This window comes from Argiope bruennichi, chromosome 10 (genome assembly GCF_947563725.1).
Source record: "Argiope bruennichi chromosome 10, qqArgBrue1.1, whole genome shotgun sequence".
NCBI lineage: Eukaryota > Metazoa > Arthropoda > Arachnida > Araneae > Araneidae > Argiope > Argiope bruennichi.
The window spans coordinates 74,759,800-74,787,773 of record NC_079160.1 but is presented as its reverse complement, the minus strand read 5'-3'; the positions used below and the strand labels follow the sequence as shown (position 1 = coordinate 74,787,773).

The 27,974-nt window shown below is 30.2% G+C and overlaps 1 protein-coding gene across 1 annotated transcript; it reads right to left on the bottom strand.

Annotated features, from left to right (window-relative positions):
* Positions 1–24,002, bottom strand: LOC129987911 (GTP-binding protein REM 1-like). Its single transcript, XM_056095906.1, has 4 exons — positions 22,519–24,002; positions 10,186–10,274; positions 8,262–8,442; positions 1–3,199 (listed from the first exon to the last, which is right to left on the bottom strand). Exons 1-4 carry the CDS (start codon positions 23,234–23,236, stop codon positions 2,946–2,948), a joined length of 1,242 nt encoding a protein of 413 aa, XP_055951881.1. The 5' UTR covers positions 23,237–24,002; the 3' UTR covers positions 1–2,945.
* Positions 24,003–27,974: the final 3,972 nt, after the last annotated feature.

The following is a 27,974-nucleotide window of genomic DNA, read 5'->3' as shown; positions in this document are numbered from 1 at the left end:
TATTTTCATTGATAAAATTATTAAAATTATCAATGGGCACAATTTCTTATAACTGTGCATTTTGGGTAAGTTGTGGTTAAAAAAAACATGATCTTAAAGCTTTCATACATAAAAGATCATGTATTTTCACACATATATTTTTGTCTCTAAGGAAAGCATAAACTGAAAATAAATACATTTCTTATGTATGTGAATTTTCTTCGCTACATTTTGAAAATCAATATTTATTATTTATATTTTTAAAGGAATAGTGGACTTTGAAATAAGCAAAAAATGGACAGAAACATGAAATTTTATTTTTATCGTTTCCAAACCAAAATATATGTTTATATTCAACTAAAATAATGTTAAGATATATTGTTTAGTAAAATAAATATTTGAAAGGTCAAAATTAAAAAACGCACATTTTAATTGCACTCTTCAAAATGATATTGTAATTAGATTTAAATATCTTTGAAATGTTCCAGGTGTCTTGCTTTTTGAAGAAATTAAGTGAAATTTATAATAAAGTTTCGGTTAAACTTTTATTATCGTTTGACTTTTAATGATATAAAAAAATAGAAATACACTATTTTCTTTTTTGTGTCTATTTTTTCTATATCATTATGTCTATTTTTTATATCATTAAAAGTCAATTTTAGTTCCCAAAAACATAAAATTCTTATGAAAATTCAATACGTGCATATACAAGTATTTCTAAACAATTAGCATTTAGTTGGAATTACAAAATCATAAACAATTTTATTCCAAATAAATTTATATTGAGAAACAAAGAAAAAAATAATAGAAAAAAATTAAAATTTAAATGGGCTGGAATTTTTAAAATCTTAAGTATGTATCTTTATGTATGTTATGTTATTTTAAGTATGTTATGTATCTTTTAATTCTTTAAAAATCATATTTCGTTTTAAAAAGTTTTTTATAAAGAAGTTTCACATATTTATATTTTAATACATATACATAAAAAATTTCATAACTCTAAGTGAAGAATTAGCAAAAATGCCTAATAGTGTCCACCATCCCCTTAAGACAGAAAATAAAAGCTGGTATGAAATTTTGAAATAAAATCACTAGTGCATATAATTAAATCATTAATATTGCCGGTGTAAATGTAAATAAAAATACATTAATATTGCTGCTGTAGAAATAAAAACTCATTGAATTTAGAGAAAATTATCTACAGAAATATTAGGGTAATTTCAAGGCTTTCTACAGAAATTTAAGTCAAAACTTACATTCCTTTATACATTAGAAACCATGAATCTTAACTTGTATTTAATTAATAACTTAATCAGAAAAGGTAGCATTTTCATTCATTTACACATTTTGATCAACGAATCACAAAGTATCAACACTTTGAACCGCCATATATCTTCGAATATATACAACACAATATCCATTACTCTCTTTACGTTTTTCCAAGAAGCACAAAACAGTATAAAAGAAAAACATGACACAAAAAAACATAACTTTTTTCCAGAAAGAAAATAGTTAAAGAATATATGTAGAAAATACGTTTTCTCGAAAACCATAAACTATTCTGTTTGTTTCATTAAAGAACAAATAAATAGAAGTTGCAATAGATGGGCCACCAAAGAAAGCACGTCTTCATAACGTCTTTTGACATCTTTCCAAAAGAAACCCCAAAAGTCTGCGAAATTCTTTTTTTAAGTCCTCGTCCACAAGGTTTCCGTTCTTTTAAACTAGAACACTCAATATAAATATACCGCCTTGAACGCACGCTTGCTTTTTGTTTTCCGTGAAATCAGTCGCACGATCTAAAATGCCAATTGTGCTTTGCTATATAAACTGTTTCCAAATCTATGCCAATCTTTTTCCTGAAACACGGATTCCGAATAAGTGTTTTGGTAAACTCGCCTACAATAGATCTGTAAGAATCTGTCACGATCTTATCTTTTAGGAAAACAAAATCTTTTTTGTGTATATAGTTCAAACCTTAAAAGATCTGAACCACATATATTGTTAAAAGTACAAGACATGATTTGATATTAAAAATATACATCTAATATTTCATTTGATTTTAAAAATCAGAATTTCATTATTTAACATTTGATTGGTTTTTGCTATTTTAGATAAAACTTGAATGATTTCAAATTCGATTAGTTTTTAAAAAATTTCATATGAGACCTTAAAAATGTACGGGTATTAAAATTTCTGGAAAAAAAACAATCGATTGTTAATCTTGGCAACTGGTTGAAAAGGCATCTAAATCACATCGAATTAGTTGCGCAAATATATTTATCTACTTTTTCCATGTTCTTACCGACATTATTGTTGCTCTCATCGAACAAATGACTTTCAACTTAAGAAAACTTTACTTTTGAATAGTTTTAAAACTTTCACATGACCTAACTTTTACATATATATCATCAAATATATGTCTAGGATAAGACAGAAGAACTGTGGTATGACAAGTTTAACTATGGTATGACTCTTTAACAATGGTATGACTCATTAACTATGATATGACACGGTAAGATAAAATTTATTTTTTAAAGATCTTAAGTCATTTATATGTTGTCTTGTCTTTAAAGATATTTTCAGATAGATTTAATTACCATTTCTAAATGGAAATCCATTCCATACCTTTAAAAGTAACAGTTACCATTCTGATGTAATGGTACTACTCACTGATTGGCTTTCGCAAAACATTGGCTTTCCAAAAGTCTTTAAAAAAGGTCTCAAAGGAAAATTGTTTAAGTAATAATAGCAGAAAGCAATATGATATCTTCCGCTTTTACAAAATCTACTAGTTATAATTTACAAAGAATCAGTCTCTGAAACAACAATTTTCACGTATTAAGACTTTTTAGAAGTAAGCCACTTCATGTAATCTGTTTCACGATATTAGAACACTATATTGGTGTCGTAAAGTCAATATCCTCAAGCTAGTTGAGGTCTTAATGTAAGTGCTCATGACCAGCTCAAAGCGCGTGCAAGTTATCACATGACTTGCTCGTCATACAAGTCTTCCTCCACAGTCGTTTGATGATGCAGGTGGCCTTATTGCGCGAGTGCTGGGCACTGCGGTCGCTTCTCTTCTTTTGCTTTTCGGCAATCTTCGCCTTAATTCGGATTTGGGTGATGATTCCAACCAAGAGTTCATCCAACTGGTGGTTGATGGCCACGGATGTCTCGATGAATTTGCAGCCACGCTCCTTTGCCAAAGATCGTCCTTCTGTTAAGGAAAAAGAAATAAGCATTGTTAGTTATTATCTACTAGAAAAAATGTGAAAACAATATGGTTAACATGTTGGTCTTTTTCCTCTTCTTTGTAAAATAATTCCCAATTCAAATTGCATTATGTATTCAAACCAGCAGAAGAGTCTCAGCAAACATTTCTCATATACTCTCTAATAAAGGTTTTGTCCTCTCCGCCCCCCTATAAAATTGCTGAACTCGGATAAAACCGTGAATGTCTTGCATAGTATTGGAGAACAATAGTTATAAAATATAAAACTTCGACGTGAATATAGTATTTTTAATCCCCCTCCTCTCTCCGCACAAAATTGAGGAACTTGGATTGGAACTTGGAAGTCGTGAATGCTTGGCATGATATTGATTAACAATAGTTCAAAAAATAGGAATTTTTGATTTGAATATAGCATTTTTACCCCTCTTTACTTCGCATAAAATTGTGGAACTGGGATAAAACCCTGAATGCTTTGTATGGTATTGAACGAGCAATAGTTTAAAAAAAAAGAATCTTTCGCGTGTATATAACATTTTTACCCCCTCTATTCCGCATAAAATTGTGGAACTGTAATAAGAATGCATGGAATTGGCGAACAATAGTTAGAAAAAACGTGAATCATCAACGCATAATCATCGACGACTTTATACCGCATAATATAGCATTTTTACCCCCCTTTACTTCGCATAAAATTGTGAAACTGGGATAAAACCCTGAATGCTTTGTATGGAATTGAACGAAGAACATTAAAAAAAAAAATCTTTTCCAAGTATATAACATTTTTACCTCCTTTATTCCGCATAAAATTGAACTGGAATAAGAATGCATGGAATTGGCGAACAATAGTTAGAAAAAATATGAATCATCGGCGTGAATATAGTATTTTTACCCCTTTCTACTTCGCATAAAATTGTGGAACTGGGATAAAACCCTGAATGCTTTGTATGGTATTGAACGAAGAACATTAAAAAAAAAATCTTTTCCAAGTATATAACATTTTTACCTTCTTTATTCCGCATAAAATTGAACTGGAATAAGAATGCATGGAATTGGTGAACAATAGTTAGAAAAAATATGAATCATCGGCGTGAATATAGTATTTTTACCCCTTTCTACTTCGCATAAAATTGTGGGACTGGGATAAAACCCTGAATGCTTTGTATGGAATTGAACGAAGAACATTAAAAAAAAATCTTTTCCAAGTATATAACATTTTTACCTCCTTTATTCCGCATAAAATTGAACTGGAATAAGAATGCATGGAATTGGCGAACAATAGTTAGAAAAAATATGAATCATCGGCGTGAATATAGTATTTTTACCCCTTTCTACTTCGCATAAAATTGTGGAACTGGGATAAAACCCTGAATGCTTTGTATGGTATTGAACGAGCAACAGTTAAAAAAAAAGAATCTTTGTCTTGTATATAACATTTCCACCCCCTCTATTCTGCATAAAATTGTGGAACTGGAATAAAAACGCATGGAATTGGCGAACAATAGTTCAAAAAATATGTGACTTGAATATAGCACTTTTACTCAATCTAGAATACAATTTGAGGCGAATTTTTGGTGATTAATCCCTGGAATGTGGTTAATGTACACATACCGAAAATCAAATATATATTTTGGACGGCTTTCTTTTTTCCCGACCGTTTGAAACTAACGTGTCTATATTGTTTAATTAGTCATTACAGACAAAATCACTTTTTAAAGAAATGCAGTAGTTCTCTCTTAAATTTGATAGAAATATGTAATTACAGAAAAGACATCATAATATGCCTACATAGTTCTGTTTTTCCACATAGTTAGGTTTCACTTGTCTATATAAATGTTGTCTGTCTTTATTTTCTCGTATACGTAATACAGATAAAGCATAGTAATCGTCAAAAAAAATCGAACTTGGGATTTGCATGAATCTCCACATTTTAGACCTCCTTCAGCTCGGAAAAACAATTGTTTGAAAATGCTCGTTTGTGAGACAGATACTCAAAAACGCTTTCAGCTTGACGGTTGAAATTTGGTATATGGTCTTGTGGGGAATAGCATATAAGCCAAGTAACAGCGCTTCTACCCGAACAGTTGTTTTGGTAAAATTACTGGACTGCTAGCCAAAAGGTCCCAGGTTCTATCCTAGCGCGTCCCTCACCTCTAAAATCTTTCCATCACATTTATAGATTTCTATCAAATTTTTGCCAGAAGTCTGTGTGTCCGGCAATTAGAATATAAGGTAAAAGATATTACAAAACGAAGAGAGATGAATAGATAACATTAGATACATGTATTTAACATGAATAGTCTAGACACCTATCAAATATTGAGCCAAATGCAACCAGGAATTGACCGTCTGTCTATCGGTACTTTTAGAAACATATAAACGTGATAACTGAAAGACACAATGACTTAAATATATTACATTTAGATGCGATTTTGTGACTACAAGGGAATTTCTGTGTTAAATTTTTGTTTCAATCGGTTGGGGAAAACGCTTCTAGAATACAAATTCGATTTTCGGATAATGTTAATCGCATACTGTGGATTAATCGCCAAATAACTTGCCAAGAATGGCACGATAGATTCAATAAAAATACTTCACATTAAAGCTTTGTATTTCGTAAATATTGTACGCTAATGCCATGTGTATTTGTGAGATGCTTATGATTACCAAGGTAACACATATCAATTATTATTTCTCAATTTGTCATTTAAAAACAAACTAATGTTACTAAGAAGATAAAAATGCCTTTTCAATAATTCTGGTTTAGTTGAATCATATTAAAGGCGGGTTACACTCAGCCAGTTATAAGATTCCAGTAAGATGACCCATGCGCGGAAGGAGCGGGCAACAGCATGTTCTTGTCTCAACTGGACAAGTACAAGCTATTGTATAGTTTCTGCGCATGTGTGATCTTACTGGATGGATTATAGCTGTCTGAATATCCTACTTGAATCTATAAATATCCAGCATGAGTGGTACGAGTCACAAGAGTTCTCATACCACTCATATACCTCGATTGAAAAAGAAAGTTATTAAAGATACCGGTTGATAACGGTGTAAGTTGAATTTTTTAAAAACTTTAGGACAATGGATGTTAAAAAAATTATATAAAAGATTTAAATAGTATTTGTAAATGTAACCTAATTCCAACTGTTTAAAATGCTTTAGTATTTAAAGAAAAGAATGAATATTTATCTGAAATATTTTCAACATATCTTAGAATAAATTAATATTTTTTTATATTTCAGCCTTGTTTTATATTACACTTTTATTAAAATATTTACTGTCTGAAGGTCTAAACATTACACAAACAAAACTTTTTGTATTGTAATTATTTAAATAAACAATTACAACTAGGTGGCTTTGAAATTTAAATAAATTTCAAAGCCACCTAGTTGTAATTGTTGTTTAACAACGAAAATTTATTGAAAGTTCGTTTAAGATTGTTAAAACTTAACAGAATTGTTAATTTCGGGGAAATTTCGAGTAACTTAGCTACTAAAATGAATTATGATTAGAAGTTAGTGAAGTGTTTTCCAGTTACATACAATTTGAACAATAGAAAAAAAGAAATCAAATCTCTCATTTAGATTCATAGATGAGTTCTACAAAAAGAATTAACACAACTTAAATTGTCTGGATATTATATTTAACCGCTGAATTTCATTTTAGTCTATTTGTATGTTGTTGTTTTTAAATCATAGAATATTTTTACAAAAATATGCTGTTTTTTGAAAAGAAAATTACAATACTGATTGAAACCTTGTAAGCTCCATGCGAAATTATTTGCTTTTATACATTCTATATTCAATTGTTGTTGGAATAACTCCATATCGCAGATAAATTGAAGAATAGTCATGACGACAGAGTCAGAGTGATATTATGCCTGAAGATGTTTTGAAGGAAATGAATTGGCTTTCTGTAAGAAGATATCGCGATTTCTTAGGTAAATGTGTGTTTATGATTAGAATATTAAAGTTTTGATCTTCCTGTTTTCAACCAAGAATGCTCTAGTGGAAGATGAGGTTTTGCGGATTTTATTATAACTCTACACTGGCAATAATACTATTTATTTGTACGCTTGGAGCACTAGATATCTAAATGACACTATGGATAATTCAATGGTGAATGTGATTCATCGAATACATTGTTACTGGAATGCTATATCGGTCATGCTACTGTTCAGTTGTACGTTTAGAGCGCCAACTATCTAAATGACACAATAATGGATCGATATACCATCCACTAATAATGCAAATTATACCAGGACATGGGAGATTTCCTGCATATTTCCAAAGTTTGAAGAATTCAGGAAAATAATTGCATCTGTGGAGGAATTGGAATAATTTGACCTTACTTTAAAAAACGTGTAGATGTCTAGGAACTAAAAGTTGAAAATGAGGACTTAAATACAGTATTGATGGTACCAGAAAAACTTAAAGCATTGAAAGATAACATGTTGAAAATTGGCAGTTTTTTTGTCAATTGTTTAAAAATTTAAAAGTGTTTGACTTGCTTTTGTTGTGGAATGCACACTTAGAGGGATACAAAGAATTTTGAGGAGATTTTCTCAAAGTCATGACCTAGTCCTTGTTAAACCATGACCTAGTTATAGGTGAAGGAGATGATGATGAGGAAGGTTATAAATTGATCACTTTATGGCTGGGGACAACCGACTCGAAAAGCATGCCAGTTTGGTGAATTAATAAGGGTTATTGATGAATTATGATAAATATAGCAGTCGGTTACAAACATACTGGGATGGTCAACTGTACGTAAGAACTATGGGCAATTGATTCGATGGTAAGTAATGATTCATATAGGACATTGTTACTGGAATATTATACCGTCAATAATAATCTTTATTTGTATGCCTAGAGGAATAACTGCCTAAATGACATTGTGGATGACTGATGACTCATAATGTCTTTGATAATGATTTGCCTTCTCTATCAGGATGGTTGGTGTTCTCGTATATCCTTATTTAAATGGCGCTTCATTATAGGATTGTATGTCTGGTTCATATTAAAGGCCTAGGGTTGTCACTTACCTACTGTGGGGACGGTTCGAAGCCGTGCAAGATCTGTTTTGTTCCCAACTAATATGGCTGCCTTGGTTCCGAATGTAGTCTCGAGCTTGGACAAAATCTGTCTGGCCTGGATATAACTTCTTCTATTGGTCACAGAATAAACGATGATAAACGCATCTGGCAACGGTTCTTTCAAGCGACCCTGAAAATTGAAATGAGTAGGCCATATTATATGTTCTTCAACAAACAATCAAAAGTTTACGAGAAATTTACAAAGCAATATTAGATGAGTTAATATTATAATACAACATGTGACATCATCAGGACGGAAGCAAGAATAATTTATGCATATATTATAATTTTGACCGTTGGAAAAGAAGACAAATGTTTAAAACTGTATTATTTTTTTTTTTGAATTTCTTCGTATTTATTAACGAAATACATCCAATATTCTAAAAAAAATATGTTTTGAATTATTTTAAAATCCAAATCTAAGTGTGACTCTTTTTGAAGTATCAGTTGTTTTAACTAATACTTCAAAAAAAAAAAAGAGCCAAACTTCCATAAATATAAATAAAATTCCTTTCAAATGTCACATTCCTTTCATCAGCATCGTAGCTCACTGCCAGAAAAGGATTTTTTTTCCCCAAAAAATATCAAGTTGAACATTAGCGTAGTTTTCGAGTTCCCAGTATATTCTGTTTCAAGTGAGAATTTTATTCGTTAAGTTTCGATGCCTTTTATTTTCGCTCAGTTGTATAAAAAGTTTAACTTAAGTGTTATCAAATATTCATATTCAAGGTCAGAGAATCATGGTGATCTGATGATGAGGTTTCAAGATATGGCCCATCGAAACTCGATCCCACCAAAATATGTCATATATGTAGATTTGATGAAATGTTAAGTCAAGGACTCGAGAATCTAATAACTTTCCGCAAGTCAGGCATTAAATTTGGAGAGGAAAGCAAAGACTAGTTTTCAGCCTTGACCATGGTTCAAAATTACAAGGCATTTTTCAAAATGGACCTTATATTGTTTCAAAACAAAGAAATATTTAAATAAAATTAAATTTTATTGAAGATTATATTCAATTTATTACGATATATTCAATTAAGATTAAGATATTTAATTATATTCAATTTATTGCTTTTATCGAACAAGGGGAAGGGACATACTGGAAAATAGAATTCGCGATGAGATTTAGTATAATGGGAGTATCCCTGTAGGATTCTCATCATCAATTTATTAAAGCGAAGAGATAACCAGCCTCCGAGAAAATAACCTTCAAAAAGTTTGGCATATATTAAATAGTTTAACAAGCCTTAAGATTTTAGAAGACTAGTGGTGTGGTTGGCTAAGTAATCTCATCGAAAGCAAGCACTCAGTACGCAAATATCTTAGATGCATCTTTTTTCAAAATTATCCTAACTTTTGAGTACTAATTTAAGATTATTGAATAATCTGACATGGATATGCTATGCCAAAATATTCGTACAAATTACAATTCATCTATATGACCTTCATGATCTATATGACCTTCAATATAACCACCTAACATTTGAGTATTTATTTAAGATTATTGAATAATCTGACATGAATATGCTATGCCAAAATATTCGTATTAATTACAATTCATCTATATGAACTTATTTAAAATTCCCCTTATTAAAAACACACAAAAATAAATAATTCGGACCTGTTATTTTCAAGAGATTTGAATACATTTTTTTTGGCTAAATACAGTAGGCTAATTTTTCAGGCATGAAAGAAACGATGAAATCATTAATTTTCATTATTTCTATCTGTAAAATCAATAATCTATTTGATTAAATTTTAAAAAAAATAATTTAATTTTAATTAAATTTTTAGTTACATTTTTAGAATCGAAATAGCAAAATTAAATACTTTAATTCTATTACAAGAAAGAGAAACTGATTGGCGTTACCTTTTCTTCGACAGCTGCATATTCCTCGATTTCCAGTTCTGTTTCTTCACCGTCTAGAGATACGATGACACTTCTGTTTTCACTTTCATCTATCAAATAGAAAAAAAAAATATATTTCGAAAGGATAAAATATCAAGATGTTATTTATCAAGGAAGATATATCTATTTTTCCCGAGCAAGGAATAGATGCTAAATTGGGTTTTCTTCCCCAGGAAACATGCATACGAGTTTATTTCAAGGATAAGATTAATTATTTTTTATTTTTTGCATGCAACAATCTATATTTATTTTTGCCCAAAAGGATCCATTTATTTATTTGAAGCAATATACATCTATTAATATATCACAGACTTTATTTCTTTTGTATGCAACAATCCATATTTATTTTTGCTCAAAAGGATGCATTTATGTCTTTGAAGCAATATACATCTATTAATATATCACAGACTTTATTTCTTTTGCATGCAACAATCTATATTTATTTTTGCTCAAAAGGATGCATTTATGTCTTTGAAGCAATATACATCTATTAATATATCACAGACTTTATTTCTTTTGTATGCAATAATCTAAATTTATTTTTTATCATTATTTTTTAATAATACACATTTATTTATTTATTAGTATCTTTTGGCGACCAGTTTTATCTCGGAAACTAACGACTGCTAAAATTTAATTAAATATTTTATGTAGCTTGGTCTTAATACTCTCTCAGTAAAATATTTTTAAACTTCAATTCTTAATAGAGATATAACTAATACCATTTTATAAGACTTATACTGCTATGTTCATTTTGCAATGCATCTCCATAATTTTTTTGTAAATATCTTTAATACATATAATTATACCAACATAAAGAGCAGCAGTATTTAAAAACGAACAAATACACTTTAAAATTTTAACATTTGCTTAGCTCTGAAATTAAAGATTAATTGTTAGCATAATAATATTTCCAAAGTGTTATTAAAAGTACTGCACTTAATTTTATATTGCAACCTATTCAACATGGAAAATAAATTGAATTTTCTTATCTTAATCAACAACGGCAAAAAAAGCCAAAATGAAATGTAAATACCAACAATGAAAACTATTTGAGTTTCACTTCAATAATGAAATGTTTTCTAGTAAAACCTTCTTTGGGCGGAGGGAACTTACTTTGGGGGGGGGGATTTTTAGAATTAAAGAGAAAATTGAAAAATAACTATAATTTAGAATTAAAGAGAAATAACTATAAATGAAATTTATTACTGAAAAAAATATATTTTAATTTTGAAAAAATGTAGAAGATATTTTTGAGAACCAATATTTTCAGAATTTATGTTGAAAAAAATGTCAAAATCATGCTGAATTTTTAAATAATTCATATTCAAAAACACTCAAAAGTGCACATCTCCCTGTCTTCAATCAAATATATATGTATCAAATTGAAGGTATATGTCAAGCCGTCAATTGTTTATAGATCAATTGTTTGTATATGTAGCCAATACACACACACACACACACCTCTTTATTATTTGTAGATATATGTTTCTTGTATAAAAAGAATAATTCTTTTCAGCCCACTTTAAAGTATATGATAGAAGAAAGTAAAATGATAAATCATTTTAAAATAAAAATTTTTAAAAAATTTTAAATTAAAAAAACTCAATAAATTTTTAATAAAAATTAATTTCGATTTAAAATTTAAAAAAATGTCGCAAAATTTAGAAATTCTGATAACTCAAATAGAATGGCAAATTTAATCAATTTACATTCCATCTCTTAATAACTTGTCACTTTATTTTCCTATTTCTATACATTTTTAACTTCGTCAGCGTGTTAAAGAAGTACTACAGTTTAATATTTTGTGAAAATTTATATTCTATTTATTTTAATCTGTATATCATTAAATGACCCAAAAATAATTCCAAAAAAAATTTCACCATAACTATATCATTTGTTTACATACAAATCAAAGAGTTTAATGAACATGAAAGATTATAAAAAATAATTAATTTCAAATTAATATAACAATAAAAATTATTTGACAAAACCAATCAAGTTTAATGCAATATAAACATTTAAATGAATCATTTTTTCATTATATTATAAAGTAGTAATCAAATATACTTTAATTTATTCAATACTATATTTAAAATTTAATATAAATATACATTACTGTTCCAATATCTCATATTCGGAGAATATTATTTTTTATAAATTTATTTGTGTACTTAACTACGCTAATAACATTTTTTTAAAATCTCCCCTTCCTCAGCCAATAGGAAAATTTGAGATTTCAAATACACTTTTTAATTTTCTCGCATTGAAAGAGAAAATGTTATAATCGTCAAAGGGCCGCGGTGCCCTGGCGGTAAGGTCTCGGTTTCGGAACCGGACGGTTTCAGGTTCGTGACCCGATTCCACCGAAGAACCGGCGTGTAAGGGGGTCAGTTGCACGTTAAATCCGTCATGACCAAACGTCCTCCCGCTGGTGTGGTGTGGTGTGGAGATGGGGGTGTCAGCTCAGGTGTCGTCCTCGTCATCTGACCGCGGTTCAAAATTACGAGGTCCGTCCCAAAATAGCCCTAGTGTTGCTTCAAAATGGGACGTTAATATAACCAATCCAAACCAAAATATAATCGTCAAAAAATTCGGACTCAAGATTTTGATGAACCTGCGCATTTCAAACCCCCTTGAGTTTGGAAAACATACCTTAATTATTATGTTTTTACTGTTTAAGAACATGATCATTTAAAAGCCTTTTGAACTAGATGGATGAAATTCGGTATATGAACTTTATATTAAATTCGTCGATTTACATCAAATTTTGACCGAAATTCATTCAGAAGAAGGATGGTTAGTTGGCTGTCCAAATAAAAGTCAACACAATAACCACAAAATATAAAAAGCCAGCAAAATACAAATATAACTAGATGTATAAAATTTGGCTCACAGATTTAATATCTAAAGTGTAAATATTCATCAAATTTCGAACTTAATTCGTCAATGGTTTGGCCGTTTGCCGGCCTTACTTTCATAAGAATGCAAACGCTATTAATTTCGATTTCAAAAACGCAATGACATAAATATATGAAATTGGATACGTGATTTTGTGATTATAATTGAAGTGCTGTATCAAAATTTGATTTCAATCAGTCGAAATAAATACATCCAAAATAGATATACTGGCGCTCTTTTTATAACCTCATCTGCACAATTAATTGTCAAAGATCGCACTCTAACTATTATTCGTAGCTATTATTCGCCAATTGCACGCTGTTAATAATATGCAATTACTTTTATTAGTGAATATACAAAAGAATTTCAGGGTGACACATTCTTCCTAATTCCGTTAAACTATCGAATCCATTATATACTTCTTTAACGAAACTTGTTGCCAACTGAGTGACATATTAAATTAAGAATAAATCGTTTTGCTTTTTTTCTTTTTTTTACATGCACGTGTAGATTTGATTTTCTCAAATGCTTTAAGAGTAACCAACTTAGTTAACATCGAATAAAGTATGTAAGTATTCTTCTTAGTGTCCTTTCGTAATTATTCTCGTTTGATGCCAAAAAAAATTCTTTTTAAAAGCGATTTCTACAAAGGGCATGGATATATGCTCATCACAATGATCAATTATTTGTATCTTTAAGGGGCAGCGAACTAATGAAAGGAAGACACAAGGACATGTAAAAAGAAGACAACAAAATCATAATAATTATTACCTGATCAATAAATTTTAAATATCTTTTTCAATAAATTTTGAATAAATTAATGAATGATTTTTGAAATAATATGCTTACGCCATTTTTAGACTGATGTATTTTGAAGCTATGTTAAAAAAAATGTTTGTAGATATGTTAAAAAAAACTTGTTAAAAAATTAATTGTTTTTTAAATTAAAGTTTTAAGTCCAGAATGGCCTGTTACTTATTTTTTTTTCTGTATTCCATGCGCACCTGTTTTGAAGAAGAATAATAAAAAAAATTGCTCAATTAAGAAATTAAACTAAAAGAAGTTTAGATATGTTGATTCAAAAATAAAATGTTATATTTAATAAATTTAACAGAAACAGTTTTCGAAACACATTTATTCAGTTTCTATTTTATACACTTTCATTTATAAGTAGTTACTGTAAATAATAATAATAAAAAAAAATGTCAAACTCGCTAGAAAAATTACAAAAGCTGGCAGCATATATATTATTACATTGACAGCAATGATGAAAAGAAAGTTTTGACAATGTAAAAGCATCGATACATATATAATGACAATGCAATGCAGCCGACATTAAAAAATCTACAAAAATCTCCTCTTTTAATGTGAAAATTCTGCGGCTTCGAGAACTGGTTGCAACTAAGGCCTGTTATATTTGTTTGCTTGTCAGTTATTCAAATCACGGTGAGTCAAACATTTTCACGTTCGTATATAGGGAATTTACAGAACAATTGCTTACTCAGGTAACGTCCTCAACATCTAGTCAGAGTGAAAAATTACGAGACCATTCTTATAACAGATCTCATGAAACTTGAAATATGTGTGCATGTGTGTGTGAGTGAGTGAATGAAAATCTTTAATTTTACCAAACCCAAAGTTGTGAACTTATATACTAGTTACAAATGTTTTGCTTAAAATAAAAAATCACAAGTATTAAGAGGATTGCGAAACTTCTGCAAGAAGGAAGGTATAATACCGTCATTGATTGGAATGATCTTATTGGCCACTAAGACACTCATCGCCGAATTTGTTTAGTACACAATGTATGTTAATATCCCTTAGACTGCGAAACTTCTACAAGAAGGAAGGCATAATACCGTCATTGATTGGAATGATCTGATTGGCCACTAAGACACTCATCGCCGAATTTGTTTAGTACACAATGTATGTTAATATCCCTTAGACTGCGAAACTTCTACAAGAAGGAAGGCATAATACCGTCATTGATTGGAATGATCTGATTGGCCACTAAGACACTCATCGCCGAATTTGTTTAGTACACAATGTATGTTAATATCCCTTAGACTGCGAAACTTCTACAAGAAGGAAGGCATAATACCGTCATTGATTGGAATGATCTGATTGGCCACTAAGACACTCATCGCCGAATTTGTTTAGTACACAATGTATTTTAATATCCCTTAGACTGCGAAACTTCTACAAGAAGGAAGGCATAATACCGTCATTGATTGGAATGATCTGATTGGCCACTAAGACACTCATCGCCGAATTTGTTTAGTACACAATGTATGTTAATATCCCTTAGACTGCGAAACTTCTACAAGAAGGAAGGCATAATACCGTCATTGATTGGAATGATCTGATTGGCCACTAAGACACTCATCGCCGAATTTGTTTAGTACACAATGTATGTTAATATCCCTTAGACTGCGAAACTTCTACAAGAAGGAAGGCATAATACCGTCATTGATTGGAATGATCTGATTGGCCACTAAGACACTCATCGCCGAATTTGTTTAGTACACAATGTATTTTAATATCCCTTAGACTGCGAAACTTCTACAAGAAGGAAGGCATAATACCGTCATTGATTGGAATGATCTTATTGGCCACTAAGACATTCATCGCCGAATTTGTTTAGTACACAATGTATGTTAATATCCCTTAGACTGCGAAACTTCTACAAGAAGGAAGGCATAATACCGTCATTGATTGGAATGATCTGATTGGCCACTAAGACACTCATCGCCGAATTTGTTTAGTACACAATGTATGTTAATATCCCTTAGACTGCGAAACTTCTACAAGAAGGAAGGCATAATACCGTCATTGATTGGAATGATCTGATTGGCCACTAAGACACTCATCGCCGAATTTGTTTAGTACACAATGTATGTTAATATCCCTTAGACTGCGAAACTTCTACAAGAAGGAAGGCATAATACCGTCATTGATTGGAATGATCTTATTGGCCACTAAGACACTCATCGCCGAATTTGTTTAGTACACAATGTATGTTAATTTCCTTAGACTGCGAAACTTCTACAAGAAGGAAGGCATAATACCATCATTCATTAGATACCCTCATTCATACCATCATTTCTTGTCATTAGAAATTCATCACAAAATTTGTCAGTACACGTTATATGCCAATATCCCTTTTTTTATCTTTTCCACTTACATCCTATATAATAATTAATTTAATCAAACTAATCAAGAATTTTTTTCCTTTTTTATAACATCTTTTTTGTAGAAACATTTTAACAGAATATGCCGATAATAGTTAAAGAACTTTCGCCAGAAGGTGGTTTGAATTTCAGAATGTTGAGTTGTTTTCTTTTATTTATTAATTAATTATTATTTTCTATTGTCACTTGCATGGTGACTTTCCTATATTCTACAATGTATCTTTTGAATGTCAGAAGTAATTCCAAAATGCTTAATTGGGTGAAAATGACGTTTTTTTAATCTTGAAAAGAATACAATAACCGTTGTATAAATGTAAAATCAAAATCGAGAACATAACTTTAATTTGTTTGCATTAAACTCTTTATGAAAAGAACAAATATCGTTCTTATCAGCAATTCTGAACTAGATATTCAAAATCATTATCTTGAAATCCTTTAGTGTTTTTCTTTTAACTTATTTTTAAGAAAATCGTTATCATTAACTTTACTTTAAAAAAATCAAAACACTTTTTAAATCGATTCGTAAGGAATTTAATTTTTCTCCTTTTTTTATTTTATTTATTTATTTTTGAAGATGAATAATTCCAGCTTTTTAAAAAAGACAATGAATTTTTGTCCAGTAAATCATAAGGAAATCAATAAAGTTTAGCATCAAGTGTTAAAGTAAAATATTAATCTCTTAAAAGAAAAAAAATTGAATCAAATTTTTACTCAATTGTTTACTCAGAAATATATGATAATGCAATATTAACTTGCTTTCTTGTTTGTCTCTTTGCTTGTTAGTCAAGTAAAAATTTTGCAATCTATTAATAACTTTCTTACCGAAAGATGGCGCCGTGTCATTTGCTTATATGGAAATTAATTCAAAATCAATTGCACAATTTCATAAAATTATTCAAAAATTGTGACTGGGAATTTTTAAAACTCACAATTACAAATTTTTAGGATAATTTTTATGGGACAATAAATCTGAATGGTCCTAGGAGAAAGTATTTTATACATTTAATCCGTTTTAAAAACGTGTTATATTACGTTATTAAACATATTTTTTAAATAATAATTTCTATGTGTTTTTAAAAGGCGAAATATATTTTAGTAAAATTCGAAGTCACTTTTCATCTTGATCTAGCTGCTGACAATATAATGAATATAAGCGATGAAATCATAATGTAAATAAAGAAGATAACATATTAGCAAAAATATAACAAATACATATTAAGCAAATACAATCCTTTTTGATCACGTGTTATAAATTACATCTTTAAAAAAGTATGAAATAAAATCTAGGAGAAAACATTCATGATTTTGGTTTGATATGGTTAAATATTCTAATAATTTTTATGTAATTTAAAAAAAAACGCACTATAATTTTGGAAAAATTCAAAATACTATTTTTTCCATCGAAATCTTGCTAATGATAACATAATAGCAATAAATAAATTAATCCCTTCCAATAAAATGATGAGTATAGCTCGTCGTTGAACTTTCATGCCATGCAGCACGATGACGAGTAACACTCGCTATGCGACTAAAGCTATTGTTGAATGTGATAATAAATTTTCTTTAAAATTCTAGAGTACTGAATTTGGCAGCACTTTTATTACTTTTGTTGATATAGATATCTATCACATATTACTTATTTTTAGAATTTCTTAGTACAAGTCACGGCCAAATTGTTGTTAATCAGTGGGATTTTTAGTGGGATCAGTGGGAATCAGTGGGATTGTTGTTAATTAGTGGGAATCAGTGGGAACATTTACTGAAAACAACGGTCAGGCCAATTTATGTTTTTACTAAAGTAAAAACATTTGAAATAAACACCATAATGGATAATGCAGACTATGAATATCAAGATAATTGGAGGTATTCTGAAGAATCGGAAGAAATAAGCAAATATTTACGCCATACTGTTAATGAAACTCATGGTAATGTAAACATTCTAACATTCTAGAACATTTAGAACATTCTAGGTGACTAATCACTGATTCTAATGAATAATCTGGAATCGTAGACACATCATCAGAAGAATGGAAGGAAATAGATAATGTGCCTGAAATAAAGAAATTTACGGGGGTGCCTGGAGTAAAAACTCTGATTTTGGGAAAACTATGTGCTTATCCGAAGTCATTACAGGTTTTTGACGAAGTTTTGAATATGAACTTAATAAATTGCAATTATATCCGTATTAAAAATATAGTTTTAATTAACACTATGTAAGAATTATAAAGTGAAACTTTTTTAAATAAAAATTAAATGGCTATTTCGTGCACAATTTTTCCATTATTAATTCTTACTGGAAAGGGTTAAAACGTGATCAGCAAAGATAATTTACAGCAAAAAAATATTTAAAAAATACATAATACACAGACACAATCATTCTTCGCCAAGCATTATAAGTCATATCTTTAAATAATGACATATGATAAAAACTAGGGAAAAGAAGAATCATGATTTTTATTAGATTTTAGGTTTTAGATTCATTATTTTTTTCTGTATATTATGTATTATATTTTTTTAGTTAAATTCGGAGTATATTTCTATCGTGATTTTGCCAATTAGAACGCAATAACTCTACATGATAAAACTAAAACTTAAATAACTAAGATAATCTGTTAGCAAAAATCTATGTGATAAACCAGCGGGAGTGGTTTCCATAAAATTTTCTCGCATATTCTCTAATAATGGTAATAATGGGATAATGGTACCTATCTCTAATAATATTGGAAAATGCATGGCAGTGGCGTACAATAATTACGAAATATTAACTCTGGTAAAAATTTAGCGTTTTTTGCTGAATCCATCGTGTGATCATTGGCAAATTTGTTTGTTGAGTAATTTCTGGTGTGTATTTTAAAGTATCTGAAAATAGAATTTGCGGTTTAACCGGAGTTTCCTCAACCGATTGAGAAAAAAAAATTGACATAATACCACAATTATAAATTCTAGTACCAAATTTAATATATTTTAGTCACTGTGCTTTTGAGTAATCGCATCTACGTATTTCTGTAGGTACAGACCGACAGACAGTCAACTTCTTGTTAGATTTGGCTCAAAATTTTTTAAAATGTCTACACTGTAGATGTTAATTATATATACCTAATTTTATCTATCTCTCTCTCTTCATTTTGCAGTTATTCTCTTAATTGTTTAACAGAAGACTTCTTCTTAACATATTTTGCCCAAAATTCGAAAAAAAAAATCTACAAATTTGGCTTTTTTTACATTTCGATTTGCTTGTTTCTGAGAATCACTTGTTAAACGGGGTTTGATTTTCATGAATTTTTACCTATTCTATTTTTTGCGTACCTGGAGTTGAATCTCATGCACCTTTGAAATATTAAGTATTATCTGTTTCACACTGCACGCTGACTTTGATGTTTATGTAACTCAATTTTCTGCTCTTTGATGTAAATTGCACTGATAATTAGTAAAGTATTTTCTTAGTACTCAACAGAGGAAGAAAATTATCTTAATGAGCATTGAATCAAACAATGATAAGAGTTAAAATTTCATTGTAACAATGAAATTTATAGTCAAAAATCATGCAAGAAATATTTTTTAAATTTTTTAAAAAAGAAAACGCAGTATTTTTGGAGAAAGGGTGGGGGTGAATTGTTTGATATTTAAATTGGTATAGTAAAAAATACAATTTTTTAAAATTTCAAAATGGTGTTCAAATTGATTTTACATAAAAATATTTTCATGAGTTCTCACAGAAGAAAACTAAAATTTCGCTTCATTTTCAATTAATAACCATCAGGAGTGTTCCTCACAAAACTTCTTCTCATACTTTCTAATAAAGTTATTGAAGAACGTCTTGCATGCCAGTGGCATATAATAGTTACGAAATATTAACTTTCGGCATGAATTTAGCATTTTTACTGAATCTATTGTGTCATCTTTGGCAAGTTATTTGGCGATTAATCCAAATTTGGCGATAAATCCAATTATGTGGAAAATAATACCCTTAAACTAATCTGTCTTTTGGATGCGTTTTTCCAAACCGATTGAAACGAAAAAATTGACAAAAAAGTAAACTTATAGTCAGAAACTCTCATATCAAATTTCTTATATTTTAGTCATTGTTATTTGAAATTATCGCATTTACGTTTTTCTGAAAATACAGACCGACAGACAGCCAACACTTCTTTGGATTTGGCTCAAAATTTGAACCGTGTTTGCACTATGGATGTTAAATATGTGTGCCGAATCTTATCCATCTAGCTCTCTTCGTTTTGTAGTTATCATGTTAACTTTTATATGAACAGCCGGATAAGCAGACTACTTCTGAATGGATTTTGTTCAAAATTTGATAGAAATCTACAATTGGTCTTAATTCCATATACCGAATTTCAGTCATCTAGTTCAAAACATTTTGAAGTTACCATGTTCACAGACAGGCGTACAGATTGCTGATAGACAAAAATGATGCCAAAAATATAATTTTCTAACTCACGTATATCTGAAATGTGGAAGTTCCTCAAAATCTCAAGTTTTTTGACAATAACAATATTTTCTCTAGAAATGGTGTAAGAATTAGTAAAAAAAAAGGGGGGGGGGTGTTTGTTCAAAATATTAGAAGTATCTAACTTCCGCATTATATATAAATCCATACCATCACTTTGCATGTTCAATGTAAACGTTTGCTGTAAAGGTCATATTATTTTTACATTCGTCAAATGTAATAGTAACAGAGTTTAAAGTCTACAGCAGCTGTTAAAAATATCCATCTACCGTGTTATTTTTCTTATTAGCATTCTGTGTAAAACATAATATTGTGGCTTTAATTTATACAAGACTATTTATGCAGCCACTTCAGACTCTCATCTCTACTCTGGGCTCAAGGCCAACATCTGTTTTTGCTCGTGACACTATTTAATTTAAGTATTATCTCCTCCATTTTGAGCAGATTTTAAAATGAATAATAATATTGATTTTAATAAAGAATAATTATTGAGATGGCAAAATCATAAAACGTAAAAAAAAAAAAAATCTTTAAACATATTTAACATAACTATCACAAAGCATTTCTTTTTTATTTTGGGTTCTTTTTTTCAACATTATTGTAGGTGCAGAGCTCTCTGGCCTTTCATGTTTCTTCATGTGTCAGAATCCTTTTCAATATTATTGGAGATCATATCTAAAACTTTAGACATTTCACGTTCATGTGCGTTTCATATATTTTGACAGAATATATTAATGTTACTGAATTTTACATAAAAACAACAGCATCACATCAACGGATTAATATTATAAAGTAAATGCAACATTTCCATCGTTTTAAATGGAATTCGCAAGCAATTCGTAATAGTTTGCTAAAATACAAGCTCTTTAGTCACAAGTCAAAGAATTATACTTTAACAAATTGTTATAAAGAAAAATTAGTTTATTTTTAAGTATCAGGCATAACATTTTTAAGTATTAGACATAATATACACATGATATATTTTCTTCTTGATTTTTGGATTATATTCAGTGGCGGATGAGTTGGGGGCATTTAGCGGTATTAGGCAGTGCATATTATGAGACCTTTCTTTTACTAAGTTTAATCAAAAGTGGATGGACATCTTAGCTTTGATATTCGGAATATTTTTAACTTTACATATTATTTATTATAGGTTAATTCTCTTTATTTTAAAACTTTAATGCAAATACAAATGTAAACCATTTTATTTATTTATAATGACGTGACAACCGTTTGTACACGATATGATTTAACAAATTCTAGATGCTTATAAATACTGTAACAACTAATTAAAACATAAAGAAAGAAATAGGAACCTAAGTAGTAATGCTAGTTAAAATCTTAATATATTCGCCACATTACTTTATAACACAATTTGTGTTTTAAATAAATTTAACCATTAGGCGTTATTTAAATCATTCTCCTTAGTCCAGGGGCCCAAAACAACTGCTTAACTAAGTATCCGCTACTGATTTTATTCACAGCACTTCATAGGTTGAAATCAAAGATGCTCATCTCTTTAGAATAAAAAGAATGGAAGCTATAGAAACATTCCTTTGAAGTACATTGGCGCATTCAAAAATTTTAAATTCTTATTCTATACTTTCATGAGATGTTTACAGTAAATCTTGAATATTCACTCTAAATGCTCAACTCAATATTAAAAAAAATGATCATCGCATGCAAATAGAGCAACAGCCACATTTTTGCCATAAAGGAAATAACCAAACCACCTACCTCTCCAGTTTTCATACTGGCAGATATACTCCGATGTCATAAACTGATTTCTAATGGAAGATTTTCCAACACCATTGGATCCCATCAACCAAACAGTGTACTTCGGAAGGGGTTTGTCTTCAGTGGATTCAGTGGTCACTGGCGAAGAAGAACTCGCTGGTGTGGACGATCCTGAAGCAGAAGCAGAAGCATCTGCAGAAAATGCCGGGAATGCGCTTTCCGAAGCAGGCGAGGTAGGAGTCGAACATACCGAAGTGGACCTGGATTTGCATCTGAAGGAATCTCCACGATTGACTATACCCTTCGAGGTCACGCTGAAATTTCTGACCAGGTGGAAATCTCCCTCCTCCCCAGATGGTACAGACAGTGAGTGGCTGATACTCGCTCTGGGGCTAGGGGAGACTTTCGAGTCCAGTTGCGTCCCACTGAAAGAGTGAGGGATGTGGGCCGAATGTCGTTTGGCACGCAAGGACCTGGATCGGGCTCGGGCACCACCATTTGAATTATTATGAGAGTTACTGAAGTGCACAGCAGAGGCTCGTCGCTGATTGCAAGGACTGGGGCTTTTGGTGATCATTCTGAATTTTGGTGCATCTAGCTTATCCATGGAGTCATTTTTGCTGTCCAGAATTTTTTCGGAAGATCTGCTTCTGGATTTGGAAGGCGATCTGGACATCCTATGGCTGCTACTCGAGCGATTGAGTTGATGTGTCATCATGAAAAATGTGATGATTTGACGATGCAGTTGTATATTATTTCTTCAAAATAAAGTCAACATTAATTAATGCTAAATTTTTATCTAAAAATTGTGAATTAAAAATACTATATAGATGTATCTTTGAAAACTCTTATAAATAAACAGTATATCTATTTTTGAAAATGGTATCTAAAACAAACTGCTGTTTTAGTGTTTTATAGTAATAGCATCTCATCAAAATTTTATCAGTGCCATTATGTTAATTTTGCAAAAGATTCTTTTTAACTTAAAAGTAAAAACTCCAATTCAAGCTATGTAGAATGTCTTTAAGCGTAACTTCTTTAGAATCCAGTAAGTTCTGTAGATGAATCTTTTAGCAATTTTTTTGCTCCAATATCTCTGAAGATAGAGTTTATTGCTCTAACACCTAAAACTTATAAGAATAGATTCACTCTCCGATGGCACCATTCAAAATATGTCATCCATAGTCACAGCAGTCTTCATTTACGTTAATCAAATTATTTTGCAAGAAAAATTTATTTCCTTCCTTAAAACCCTTTACAGATTCACTGAGTTGAGCTGAAATCTTGAAATGGCAAACTTATACAATATAGCACGATCCTCATCTTGACTCAGTAGTAGAAAGTAACAAAAATGCTGCAAAAAGCTAATTTTCGCGAGAAAAAAAGCGTCCAAGTTGGGCCGGAAAAGAAAAGTAACAGATTTTTCCAAGCTTATAGCACAGCATGCGATCCTTAGAACGAAAAATTGGCATCTGTCCTACCTGCCCGTATCCACAGCTTCTTCACCTGGCGGAGCGCATGCGCGAGTGACTTCACGGACCTTCACAGTCCAATAATCTTGCGTGACGTCATTCGATCCGTTGATGCCAGCCCAAGAAGCATGGTTTTCGTCGGGTGGAATTGTTCTTTTTTTAGTGATTCCCCCTAAACTGTTGATGAGTTTGGGTAAACAAAGGCTATCGTCCTTCGGGAACCTCGTTTTTCAGTCTCTTTGGGAGGATATTCTTGAAAAAGAGTCTGGATTTTGCTTGTTTTCAGCATCGTCAAAAGCAGCTGTTGGAGCGAGGGGAACAACGAATATCGCCGTTAGAGATAAATTGTTTTTTAGGGCTTTACTAATGCAAAAATGTGGCGCTTGTTAAGTAGGCGCAGCTGAAAGATGTCAGAGTTTATTTGACTAAAAGAAATGATGAATGTGATTCTGAAGTTTATCGCCAGAAAAATAATGAGTAGAACATCTTTCGAGCTATCTTGCTCGTAAGAAGCTACAAGCATGGAACTGACAAGTGTATTGCATTTCTGCTCAACACTAAATATATTTATTTATTGCGAAGTAGTTTTATTTTCACGTGCCTGAAATATTTCAAATTTTTTTTACATCCATTTCGTTGATTAAAACTTTCATTTAGCATAAATGCAGCTTATTGAAGTAGATGTAGCTGAAAAATATTAGATTTTATTTGATTGGTGGAAATGGTAGACGTGATTCTGAAATTTGAAAAATAAAGATTAAGGCATTATAAAATTACTTTTCTTCTGCACAACAATCGAAATCGGTAAATACACTTTGGGTTTTTTCAGTATTATAAATCATTCATTGCCCGGTAATTTGAGTTTAACTTGCCTAAAAATAACATGATTTCGCCATCCATTCCGTTGATGAAACATTTCTGTTTATTTCTAGGTATTTTCAGCTGTAAGGGCTGAAGAGGCTTGGATGTAACAACTCGATGTATAGGTTCATGGTAGAGGCAAGTTAAAGATGGTAGACTTTTTTTTATTAGAAATATTGTCTTTATTTATTAGAAGTATAGTCTGTTAAGATATTTTTTTATTAGAAGCATAGTCTGTTAAGATATTTTTTTTATTAGAAGTATAGTCTGTTAAGATATTTTTTTTATTAGAAATATTGTCTTTATTTATTAGAAGTATAGTCTGTTAAGATATTTTTTTATTAGAAGCATAGTCTGTTAAGATATTTTTTTTATTAGAAGCATAGTCTGTTAAGATATTTTTTTTATTAGAAGTATAGTCTGTTAAGATATTTTTTTATTAGAAGCATAGTCTGCTAAGATATTTTTTTTATTAGAAGTATAGTCTGTTAAGATATTTTTTTTATTAGAAGTATAGTCTGTTAAGATATTTTTTTTATTAGAAGTATAGTCAGTTAAGATATTTTTTATTAGAAGCATAGTCTGTTAAGATATTTTTTTATTAGAAGTATAGTCTGTTAAGATATTTTTTTATTAGAAGCATAGTCAGTTAAGATATTTTTTTATTAGAAGCATAGTCTGTTAAGATATTTTTTTATTAGAAGCATAGTCTTTAAGATATTTTTTTATTAGGAGTATAGTCCGAAGTTGCTTCTGAAAGTTGAAAGTAAACAAATTTTGAATAGTTTTGCATATATACATTTATTCTCATATTGTTGATAAAAATATTTCATTTTTATTGAAATTTGCGAATATTTATTGTAGAGAATTTTCATTTTTGTTTGGCCTCTAATGATGAATCAATATTCATACTAACCTAGGACTCAAATAATCCAAGTTCATTGAAAAAAAATTGCTGCAATTATAAAAGGAACAGAGAAAGCATAATAATTATTTTCAAAGTTCATTTCAAGAAAATTACATAGCATACAAATCAAATAGATACATGCGTTTGGCCGCCATTGATGAATCAATGCTCATGTCGTTATCGGCTTCTAATAATCTAAGTGCGTTGCAGTAAAAGTTACTGCAATCAGAAGATAGTCTTTTAGGCCCAAAACAAATATCATTTCTCACTGAGCTCACATCAAGCGAATCACGCAAGATACAAATCAAATTTATATATACCTTTGGCCACTAGTGATGAATCAATGTTCGTGACGTCGTCGTCTTCTAATAATCTAAATTCATTGCAGTAAAAATTACTCCAATGAGAAAAGATCTTTTAAGAACACATCAAGCACAATTATTCACAAAGTTCATCGCAAGAGAATAGCATAGAATACCAATTGAATAAATAGATAAACTGAATGGAAAATTTTGTGTTAATAAATGCTAAGATATAAATTTGTAATTATATACTATAATAAATGTCATAATTAAATTTCAATAAAGAATACATATAGAAATATCTTTGCATTTTCTCCCCCTACTCATTGGCTATTACTTATAGTTTTATATTTACACTTTCAGGAATTAACGTAGAGCTCAGATTTTTTTGTACTGTAATAGATAATAACAGATTTACTTTAAACTGATTTATTGTTTACACTAAGTAGCTTAAAAAGTTGCTTAGTGTAAACAATAAATCATTGAAAGTGAGAGGGGAGGGTAATTATTGTAGTAATAAACCAGATTTTAACCAGATGTTTCATTACATGCACATGCGCGCGACTCAGTTCGTTGATGGCGGATCACTTGAAACATGTAGAAATTCTTCGTGCCTTGTGTAAGATTGGGTGAGAAATTTCTTAGTTGCCTTCTCATTTAGAATTTGATTTTGACCTGCCTTTTTCACTCTTTTCTTTGTAAAAGTTTAGAAAACCATGAGCTTTTTATTAACAAGACTAAGTAATAAACATTTGTGGAGAACAAGAAACATTTGTGGAGTTGAAACAAAAACGAATGTGTTGAAAAAAAATGGGGAATTGTACACCTGTATCAAATTTTGAATCCAACAGAAGAAAAACGTCCACAATTCATAATCGGTTTCCTACACCATTTAGGAATAAAAACGCCATATTGTATTATCATATTAGAAATGTATTAGCATATTAAAGAGTAGAGGAGAGAAAAATCCAATAAAAATAATTGTCATCAAGGAAATTATATGTAAAGCTAGGATTATGGACTGAAAAAATTAGACAAAAAAATTTTTAAAGGACAAGAAATTTATTGTATAGCCTCGTTTATACTTCGCCAGAACCTATTAAGCCAGTGGAAGTGGTCTTCTCGAAATTTTCTCGCATAATTTCTAATAATGGTGTTTTCCAGCGAACGCCTTACATTAGTCTTTGGCTTAAATTTAGCATTTTTACTAAATTTTTCGAATGATCCTTGGCGAATGTTTTGGCGATTAATCACTGGTATGCGGTTGATAGTATCCAAAAATTGAATCTGTGTTTTAGACACGTTTTTCTAAACTGATAAAAACAATAATTTGACAGAGAACTAAACTTGTAGTCACAAAATTCCATACCAAATTTGATATTTTTAAGTCAGTGCGTTTTTTTAATCATCGCGTTTACATATTTATGAAAATACAGATTGACAGACAGTCAACCCTTTGTGGGATTTGGCACAAAATTCAACAGGTGTCTGCGCCATAGATGTTAAATCTGTGTAATGAATTTTATCTGTATAGCTCTCTTCATTTTGTAATCATCGTGTTAACTTATATTCAAACAACCGGACAGACAGACTTCCTCAAGACAGATTTTGTTCAAAATATCATAGAAATCTACAAATTTAGTGTAAGGACCACTAAATATACAAAATTTCAACCTTTGTGGCTTAAAGCGTTTTTGAATTATCTTTGTCATAGATAAATAAACAAATGGACTGGCAGACAGACAGACTTTTTTCAGAAAGGTGTTTTTCGAAACCGAGGGAAATCTAAAATGTGAAGATTCGAAAAACTCTCGAGTTCTAGTGTTTCAACGATTGCAATATATTCTCTTTACTACGTATGCGAGAAAGTATAAATGTTCAAAAAAATTCTCTATGAGAAATAATTATTGTAAT

Coding starts and splice junctions, on each gene's coding strand:
- LOC129987911 (XM_056095906.1), bottom strand. CDS start 23,236: ATGATGACACATCAACTCAATCGCTCGAGTAGCAGCCATAGGATGTCC. Junction 8,443..10,185: donor ATGCAGCTGTCGAAGAAAAG/GTAACGCCAATC, acceptor TTCAATTTTCAG/GGTCGCTTGAAAGAACCGTT. Junction 3,200..8,261: donor TCGAACCGTCCCCACAGTAG/GTAAGTGACAAC, acceptor TTTCCTTAACAG/AAGGACGATCTTTGGCAAAG.